This window comes from Typopeltis vanoorti, chromosome 14, assembly GCF_054136105.1.
Source record: "Typopeltis vanoorti isolate ZY-2024b chromosome 14, IOZ_Tvanoo_1.0, whole genome shotgun sequence".
In the NCBI taxonomy this organism is placed as follows: domain Eukaryota; kingdom Metazoa; phylum Arthropoda; class Arachnida; order Uropygi; family Thelyphonidae; genus Typopeltis; species Typopeltis vanoorti.
Window position 1 is genome coordinate 13,850,623 of NC_143562.1, and position 10,040 is coordinate 13,860,662.

Sequence of the window (10,040 nt, forward strand, 5' to 3'; positions counted from 1 at the left end):
CTCATTTTGATTTATGAACATAAAGTGAAGAGGTTGTTTTCTTTCATATCATTATATTGTTATTTTAAATCCCCACTTTAGCTGTTTCTCCTGGCTGAATGTTTAATTAACTAGATTAAACTAGGGGAGGAAATGTCATGATCAAAGTCAAAATTTTAATCAATATCTTAAATATGCTTTTATCTCTTATCTAGTTTTCTGCTTAGAGGACAATAGAAACCTGAGCCAGAAAAGCCAATCATTTTTTCCCTGCTTTTGCAGTATTTTTTTTTTTTAATTATAAATTATTTTTTATTGGAATATGGGTTTATAATTTTTATTCCAATATGAAATTTATATAATGATGACTGATGTAATAATATAAATCTAAGAAGCAGGTTTATATTTTTATATCAGTCATACATACAAGATCTAGATTATCTAGATCTTTGAGTAATAAGTCCTTTCTCTCTCAAAGTTCAATTTAAATTAAACTGGCCTTTACTAAAATCAGGACAAAATATGCTAAAATTATATTCATTTTGACGTATTTCAACAATGCTTATAAAGTTTAAAAAGAAAAAACAAATAATCATTTTCTGATTTCAAGCATATATATATTTGGATTTTCTAAAGGAAAACCAAAAATATCTATACCTAACAAAATTGCTGCCCTTAGAGAACAAATCATAAATCATACAACACTTTCTGCACAAAAAATACTGTCGAATGATGCTCCCTTTCCTCCTTTGTGTAGGGCGTCCCTGGTTTAGATGCACCTTGCCCTCTTGGTCCCGATGGTTTACCATTACCTGGCTGTGGATGGAGACCTCCTAGTGTGGTAAGAGAAACCCTTCATTCTAACTTTCTTTTTTTTTCTTTCTTTCTTTCTTCTTTAGAATGGGCACAGAGGTGTTCAATGCATGATTCAGATGACTTTCATCTTTCTTATACATTTTCTTAGTAAAACTGTCCAGCTTGCTCACGTTTTCTTTGACTGCATTATTTCAGCTACTGTTTATTGTTTTCTTGATTCATATTATGATGAGTATTCATTACCATCACATCAAAATTCTGCTGAATGGCAGGCAATATCCTTTTAATATCTCTGAAATTATTGAAGCATGTTTTATAGCAACTATGATTATGATATTATTGTGAATAATAATATCATCACATGTTTAACTATTAAAGTATTTTAGATAATTTTGTGATCAGTGATAATTAGAGTATTAATTGTACTTGGTTTGATATCACTCATTTATCCCTTAGAAATTTGATCACACTGAATTTCAGTAAGTAGTTGCTTCATTCATATATTTGTTCATTTCATTTTGATTTTAGTATGTTACTTCAAATTATATGAAAGCAAAATATTCTGAAAACTCTCACCTAAAGAAATCAATGGCAAAGAGATAAATTTCTCAAACTCAACAAAGAAAACTTAAGAATCTTGAAATATAAGTTTCTGTGATACCATTCAAATTTTATATAGTCTATTTGAATACAGACTGTATAAAATTAGATATAAAATCATTATTGCATAATTATTAAATAAAATCTTATTAGAATGAAGGCATCAGAATATCTAAAATAAGGTTGACAAAGGATTGGTATCTAACAGGATAGAGGAGGAAAGCTTTATCCTACTGATAAGTTAAAGTGCCATTTACAACCACAAAGCCAGAGTTATCTTAATTAGTTCCTTAAATAATATGACTGATTTTAAAATAGTTCATAAAATAAAATCCTCACAAACTAAAAAATACCTAACTTTAATAATATTAATAACAGTATGCAGTGAAAAACATTATATCTGAAAAATTATGATAAAGTATTTTCACACTATTTCTGCAGTTGATTTTTACACTTATTTTATAAATAATCATAAACCAGACTGCTAATAATTTCTCTTAATTTTCTTATTAATGCAAGATAAACAGTTTTAAATTTATAAACATCATCATCATGGTGATTTTATTTTAAGTCACCGTGGTAATGTGTTTATTATCAAAGCTAATGATGGCTAGCTTTCCTTGATGATTGGATATTAACAGAAAAAATGTTTTAATTATTTTGTCATCTTTAATTGTTATTCATTTTATTAGGTTACCTACTTAACGTACATTTACAATTTTGTTTCTTCTTAATGATCAGGGTCCACTGCCTCCTGTGCCTCACCCAACCAAGCCAGACCCCTAACCTCCACTGTCAGTAGAACAGCTAATCACTGCCACTCACCGCAAGAACAGTGAGTATATATCTTTTTTTTTTTTTTTTGTGTTTATGAATGAATAAGTGGGTAGCATGAGTGTAGACAATGAGACAACAAGTGTGCAAGACAAACAGGAAAACAAGGAGGCTCAGGGTGGACAGGGAACACAGCGTGAGGAAGGTTGATGCTCCAAGAGGATGTGAATGTGTGTATAGACAAAAAGGGAAGGAGATGACCTAGGATGAAGGGAAAGCAGTTGGATTTGAAGAAAGTTCTAAGATGAATAAGGAGAAAAAGAAATGGCATGAGTTAAGTATGGAGAAGTCATATCTAATAAGCGGTATCAGCGAAATTTGCTATAGATCCAGGAATGAGCTGTTATGTTTGTATACGAATGCTAGAAGTATGAGAAACAAGGGAAATGAAATTGTTACATTGATTGAGTCCATGAGTCCTTAGAGGTGTTATGTAATAATAAGAAGATAAGATCTGACAATATTGGAGTCCTGACAGATAACTGATTAATTTGGAGGAAAAGTGCCAATAGCCTGTACATTAGATTAAAGATACTAAGAAATTATATACTTGGTTTAATCCTTTATTCAAGTGTATGCAAACAAAGTTTGTGCCTAAATAATCAGGACAGGGCAACTCATATATAGAAGCTAATGACTTCACATCACTTGCCTTAGTACCCCATAATGCAAAGCACATATCCTTACGGGTATGTATAATGCTATGCATTATGGGAAGGGTCACTACCCAGACCAGTTTCGACCTTTATTGAGGTGAAAAAGTAAAGGGTTGCTCATCATAGGCCTAGAGTAGTTAGTATAGGGGTGCAAGAGAGCTTGATAGTATTAGGGGAAAGAAACACAGATGGATAGCATGAGAGATAGAGAAAAGGCCTCATCTCTTTTATATCATCATATAGCCAAAGACTATTAGTTTTCCTTTTTCACCAATCTCATGTAGATGAACAACCAAAAGAATTGAAAAGAATTTAATTGAAACCAATTGAAATTAAAGCACAAAGATGACTAATACCCAGGTGGTTAGCCCCATCTGGGTAAACTGCCTTAAGTTGGCCTTCTCTGCCTGGGATTGCTCTCCAGTCATTCCTGCAATTGACTATAAGACCATATTGAATTAACAGGATGGAACTATTTAAAAAACCTCTTATAGCAAGAATAGACAGAATTTTATCTCCCCATGGTGAATATTGCATAATGTGGGTGGTCTACACCATCTAGTGATAAATTTGATATCTTCTAGAATGCTTCTTTCTAAATACAAAAATTGTCTGACTGAACAATGCAATTTCCACAGTACAATATTATAAAGCATTTGGATGTCATATTGCTGGTTTTCAAATCCATGTTTCTTTCTAATCTTCCATAAATAGTATTTTAATTCATTAATTATAAAAATCAAAATTCTCTTCCCATTGCTAATAGATGGTGGGTATTGTAAAAAAAATAACCTGTTATGTTGTAAATAATGGAATGCCCAACACATTACATAATCTGTTCCAAATATGCAGGGCAACTGTAGAATACATGTTTTACTGTTACCATTCAGACAGACACACGTCACAGATTGGATCTCCGATCTGTGACATCTGGGGTACTAAGGCAAGTGATGTGAAGTCATTAGCTTGCCCTGTCCTGATTATATTTCAGTTGCAAACTTTGTTTGCTAACACTTGGATAAAACATTAAACCAAGTATATAATTTCTTGGTATCTTTAATTTATAGTATAACCAAGTAGAAAAGCTTCCAACAGTCTGTACATTTATTGAAGATACATATCAGGTATTCAAATATTTTGAGTGCATCCACTTGGTACAGCCAAAGGTTGGCAGTTATTCTGTTGATTTAAATGAAACATGATAGCTTCACATCTGTTTGGCAATTTTTTAAACATTTAAATTTATTTAAATTAGGAGCATTAGCTGATTTTCAGAATAATCTTTCTCTTTTGAAGCAGTCTTTTGAGGATTATTGCAGGCAGAATATTGGATTTGAAGATATTAATTCTTTTACCTGCTGTGTTGTGATAAACCATAAAAAGTATTTCATTAACAGTAATTCTTTTCATTAAGTGGAGGTACTTTAAGGTATTATTATTATTATCCCAAGACCTCATGGAGTCAAAGACTCATCTGGGAGGTTCTTTTATCACACACACACAGCTCATCATACCGTGCCTTGAACACATTCAAACTCCTTGCAGACACCACAATCTCAGGCAAGGCATTCCAATCATTTACAACTCTGCACGAAAAAAACCTGCCTCTCATTCCCCTACTCACACCTTCTTTATACAGTTTCCAGGGATGACCATCCCTGATCTCCCACTGTTTTCTGTAGAACTTCTCCAGCATTGATCCTATAGCAACCCCTTACCAACACGTAGGTCTCTCTATCATATCTCCCCTCTTCCTCCTGTCCACCACACTCTGCAAATTGCATCTTCTCAATCTTTCCTCATACTTGTCATTCCAGAGGTCAGAAACTACCTTAGTCAGTTGCCTTTGAACCCTTTCCAACATCTCTTCATCCTTCTGAAAACCAGGTGACCAAATCTGGGCACAATAATCCATATGTGGCCTAATCAAAGCCTTATACAAAGGAACAAGAATCTCCCTACTTCTACACGTCAGTATCCTCCACATCATTCCCAGAAGCCTTTGTGTTGTCTTCACAATTTTAGCTATGTGTCCCCTAAATTTCAGATCCTTATCTACTATCACCCCCAGATCTCTTATTTCCTCCACCTCCAACAATATATCCTCACCAAGCATAAATTCTACATCCCATCTTTGTTTTCCAAATTTTAAAACCTTATATTTTGCAACATTGAACTCACATCCCCATTTCCATGCCCAATCACTCAATTTATTCGTCTTCTTTCAAGGCCACAACATCTTCACTACTCTTCATGGTTCATCCCAACTATTCATCATCTGCAAACAACTGAATATCTCCATCCAAATCTTCACCCTATATAATTAATAAACAAATTAAACAGTAATGGCCCTAAAACAGACCCCTGAGGCACTCTACTAGTGACTTTCTTTTTCCTGGATATCGCTCCCCCATACACAACTTGTTGATACCTATCAGATAGCCAGTCTGCAATTCAATGCACTAATCTAATATCCAACCCCATCTGCTCTAGTTTGACTATCAATTTATCATGAGGTACTCTATCAAAAACCTTTGCAAAATCTAAGTATATCACTTTAGTCACATTCACAAGAATGAAAGACCTTTATGAACTGCTCATTAAGTATCTCCACCACACATTCTGCAACAGCTGTCTTTATACCATTTTATCCTATCAGTGTCATCCTTCCATAATCATTCTTTCTTTTGCTGGCTACATATCGAAAGAACTCCTTAGCATTCGTTTTGGCTTCATTAGCTAACTGCTGTTCATACCTCACTTTCGCTACCCTCACCAACCAAATCACCCTCCTTGTCTGGTCTTTGTAGACTTCATGGAATTGGTTATTTCCACTTCTCTTATGCTGCCTCCACAATGCCCTCTTTCTCTGTATCGCATACTTAATCTCTTTATTCATCCATCTCACACCTACCTTATTTAACCTTCTCACCCTTGGAATACATTTAGACATTGCATCTATCTTTTCCAGCTAACTCCTCATTCCATGTTACACCCTACACCCGCAAACTGTTTCCTGAGCTCTTCATAATCATCCCCCCCCCCCTTGTAGTTCCACAGATACCCTTTTCTCACAGGGGCCCTCGCACTGCTGGCAACCACCCAGGTAGTCACCTCATGGTCACTCTCACCAATTGGTGGATGATTTGACACCTCATTTATAATTACATCCTCTGATGAGATGACCAAATCCACAACCCTTAATCCTCGCGTGTCCTCTGTTACATACTGTCTGAGGTAGTGATCCCTCAATAACTCAAGAAACTCATTTTCTTTACTTACAGTTGCTATCTCATCATTCCAGTCTATATTGCCATAATTAAAATCACCCATAATGATCACCCTTTTCTTATTTGCATGGTGCAAACTTTGTTTATTTCGATAAAGGATTAAACCAAGTATATAATGTCTTGGTATCTTTAATTTATAGTATAACTAAGTAGAAAAACTTCCAACAGTCTGTACATTCCTTGAAGATACATATCAGGTATTCAAATATTTTGAGTGCATCCACTTGGTGCAGCCAAAGGTTGGTTAGTTACTCTGTTGATTTAAATGAAAGATGATAGTCACATCTATTTGACAATTTTTTAAACATTTAAATTTATTTAAATTAGGAGCATTCTGTAGAGCATAAGCTGATTTTCAGAATAATCTTTCTCTTTTGAAGCAGTCTTTTGAGGGTTATTGCAGGCAGAATATTGGATTTGAAGATATTAAGTCCTTTAACTGCTGTGTTGTGATAAGCCATAAAAAGTATTTCATTAACAGTAATTCTTTTCATTGACAGGATTGATTACTGAGGTTTGAAACTCAAAAAGTTCTGGGCTATGAAACTACCAAAAGACTCATTATAGGGTCTCTGTTATAATCTTACTCATTCATTCACTGTTTCTGCATTTAGTAGATACATTTTTATCTAATTTCTACAGTATTTTTTTTTTATTGCAGGAGTGTGAAGATCAAGCAAAAATGCCCATCTTTATCTAAAAGAAAAGTGAGGTATACTTCATGAATGGAGTAGTATCTGCTTCTATGAACTGTGGGGATGGAGGTTGACTGGTGCTGCCATCTTGCGTCATGTTGGTGGATTGCATGTGAATTTTTGTTTAAAACTTTTTTGCACTGAACTGTTTTATGGTAGCCAACCATTTGACTTTCTGGTGGCCAAAAAATGTGGAGAGAATTTTAAAATTGTGCATTCCTAAAAGGTGAACTAAAATAGCACAACAATCAAGTGTGAATATCCACAGATTTTGTACAATACTTCAAACCATTTGTGTGTGTCTCTGTGATGTTTGTGATTTGTGTCTGTATACTGATAAGAGTGTTGGCATGGTATTTATAAGGAGGTAGATGTTATATTGATTTCTTACTCAACACTGAACCATCATTTCATCTGTGCTCAGTTTAGAAAAAATAACTTAAACATTTCATTCATCCCAACCATTTGCTTTATGGAGGAAATAAAAAACTTTTTTTAAGAAAATCAAAGCCCTGTGGACATTGGGTATATGTATATCGGAATGCCTTCAGTTCTGAGATATACATATGTGGGATTGTTGTTTCTTCAGAAATCATGGAAGTTTGATTTAATGAATGTACAAAAAGACAATACAATAATAAAGCTCTGTATTATATTATTTGATAGCTTATATGTATTACTTATATGTAGTTTATTACAGAAATATATCCATAGTTTAAATAATTTTCATTCACAAAAAGCCAATTTAAGCTGGGGATTTTGAACTATGATCAAAGGAGAGATAAACTTCAAGAGCACAATATACGGTGTAGCAGCCAGTAATACTGTTGCAACCCCTTCCATCTCTGTTATTCTCTCCTGTTCATTTTCCCCGTATACGGGAATAAAAAGGCGTTAGCTGATTTTTTTTATAACATGTTTAATATGAATTAACCTCAAGGATGCTGTTTATACAAATAAATGTATAAACATTAAACAAAAAATGTAGGAAAACTTTAAGAGATGTATGGGATCAACTGAATGTAATGCTGTAATAGAGGAAACAGAAATATAAGAAATGGAGTGGCTGTTATTGAAGAGGAGAGTAATTAAAAATAGTTATACTCAAAAAGGGGAGGCACACAGTTATTGATCATAATCTCCAACGGTAAATCTAATAATAAAAACTAGGTAGATCACTAATTTGAAACTTACTAATAAAGGAAAGCTGGAAATATTTTATATAAAGGTTAAAGGGTAATGAGCATACAGGTTAAAGGATGTAATGAACAGATTACCTTGCAAGGTACAAAAAAAAAGGCATGCAGTCATCTGCTGCTGGCACAATCTGATATTACCAACAAGGTACCAGACATCAGTTTGAATAGTGTGATGAGCTCATTAACACTTTCATTGCCAAGCTGAAAATTGGAATTTCGTGTGGTGGCCAAATTTTTTTTTCTTTTTCAATTTAGTAAGCGACGTCCACGCGATAACGCGTGATCGGCCGTTTGGTGAGAACTCGCATCGCATGATCGCGCGATATCGTTCATTGCCAAGCTGAAAATTGGAATTTGGTGATGGCCAAATTTTTTTTCTTTTTTTTATTTTGTTAGCGACGTCCACGCGATAACACGTGATCGGCCGTCAGGCGAGGACTCGCATAACGCGATATCGCGTGATTGGCAATGAACGTGTTAAGAAAACAAAAGAGCCTGGTTTGGATATCTATCAAGCTATATTCAAGTTATCTATCAGAGAAATAACAAGTCTATTAAGTTAAGTTTAGAAAGTATACCGAACTGTTGCAGGGATGGAATTAATTTTTTGAAAGATGGGAACACCAACGACAGTGGATTACATTTCAGTAGAAAAGACTCAGGAGCAAATGTCAATGGTAAGTAATTGACAAGTAATCAACAAAATACTTGAGAAGAAATTATATTTTGTTTAATTCTTTACCCAAGTGTAAGCAAACAAAATTTGTGAATTACTTGTATCTTCCCATGTAGGCTACTTGTACATAGCAGCTGTTGACCTCACATCAATTTCCTTGGCATCTCATAACTTTCCCCCCCTCATCAGACCCCAATAAAGGTCATAAGTGGTCTGAATAGTGACCTTCTCTTAATACACAGCAATATACACATAAAAGATGTATGCTTTGCATTATGGGATACTAAGGCAATGGATGGGAAGTCAACACAGCTTCTATATACAAGTAATCTAGTCATGAAGGTACTTCATGTGAAAACTTTGTTTGCTTACACTTAGTTAAAGGATTAAACAAGAATATAATTTCTTGTCAAATATAATTTAATTTATATTGGTAAGTAATAAATGCCTCTCTTTCATTGAAGTGTTAAATATCACTGTTAGTAAAATGGAAAACCAGGCATTTGGGAAGAGGGGGGATAAAAGAAGCCAGCCTGGTTGGCTGAGTGGTTAACGTGTCTGCTCTCCAGCCAAGAGGCTGTGGTTCGAATCCCACCATGGTCATGGATGTTTGTGATTGTCCTACAAACTCTGTGTGGAAAGGGAATCTGCAACCCTACCACTTCTAGCAAAAGACTTCACTCCCAAAACCCAGTGAGGTACAGGAGTGACCATATGTGGCCTCTCCGGACGTCAAATGTGTGTGTGGGGGGGGGGGGGGGAGAATAAAAGAATGAATGCCATTGATTCGTTATTAACATGGTACTTGGTAGAGGATACCAAGTAATGAAGTTCATCTTTCAGGATTAACTACCAGCTATACTGGTTTGTTTAATGACTGAAATCATTCAACATCACATTTAAATGCTACAGATTTGGGCTAATGATCCAAAGCAAAATTCTGCATCAGATATAACAGATGATGTAATGGAGACATGGTCTCATCTTGATATTCAGTATTCTGAATTTGAATATTGTTCTTATTTAGTTTACAGGTAGGATAAAAAGCAAGGATGAGTTATGGTATCAATTAGTATAAATTTAAAGTCCATACAGAAATTTCTACTTAGTGATAATGCTGATGCCACTGTTAAATTTGTGTGATGTGATATTAAACTTAATGATATAATGGGCGGTTTATTATAGAACAAAACACAGTTTAGATTACAATGAAGAACTTTTCAAACAATTCAAATAAAAGTCTCATAGCGAGAGACTTCAATCACCCTGATATTGATTGGATATTGAGGATGGAT

The 10,040-nt window shown here is 34.5% G+C and overlaps 1 protein-coding gene across 10 annotated transcripts in view; it reads left to right on the forward strand.

The window, feature by feature from the left end:
• LOC150099238 (uncharacterized) overlaps positions 1-7,528 on the forward strand; it is an 825,097-nt gene extending 817,569 nt beyond the window's left edge. For 8 of the 10 annotated variants that reach the window (XM_090403353.1, XM_090403348.1, XM_090403349.1 and 5 more), the window contains 3 exons: positions 737-820; positions 2,137-2,230; positions 6,837-7,528. In XM_090403353.1, coding sequence (XP_090259479.1) covers positions 737-820; positions 2,137-2,181 — 129 coding nt within the window. In that variant the 3' untranslated portion in view covers positions 2,182-2,230; positions 6,837-7,528. The remainder of the gene's footprint in view (positions 1-736; positions 821-2,136; positions 2,231-6,836) is intronic. The other 2 variants (XM_090403355.1, XM_090403357.1) reach the window with 1 other exon arrangement.
• The last annotated feature ends 2,512 nt before the right edge of the window (positions 7,529-10,040 follow it).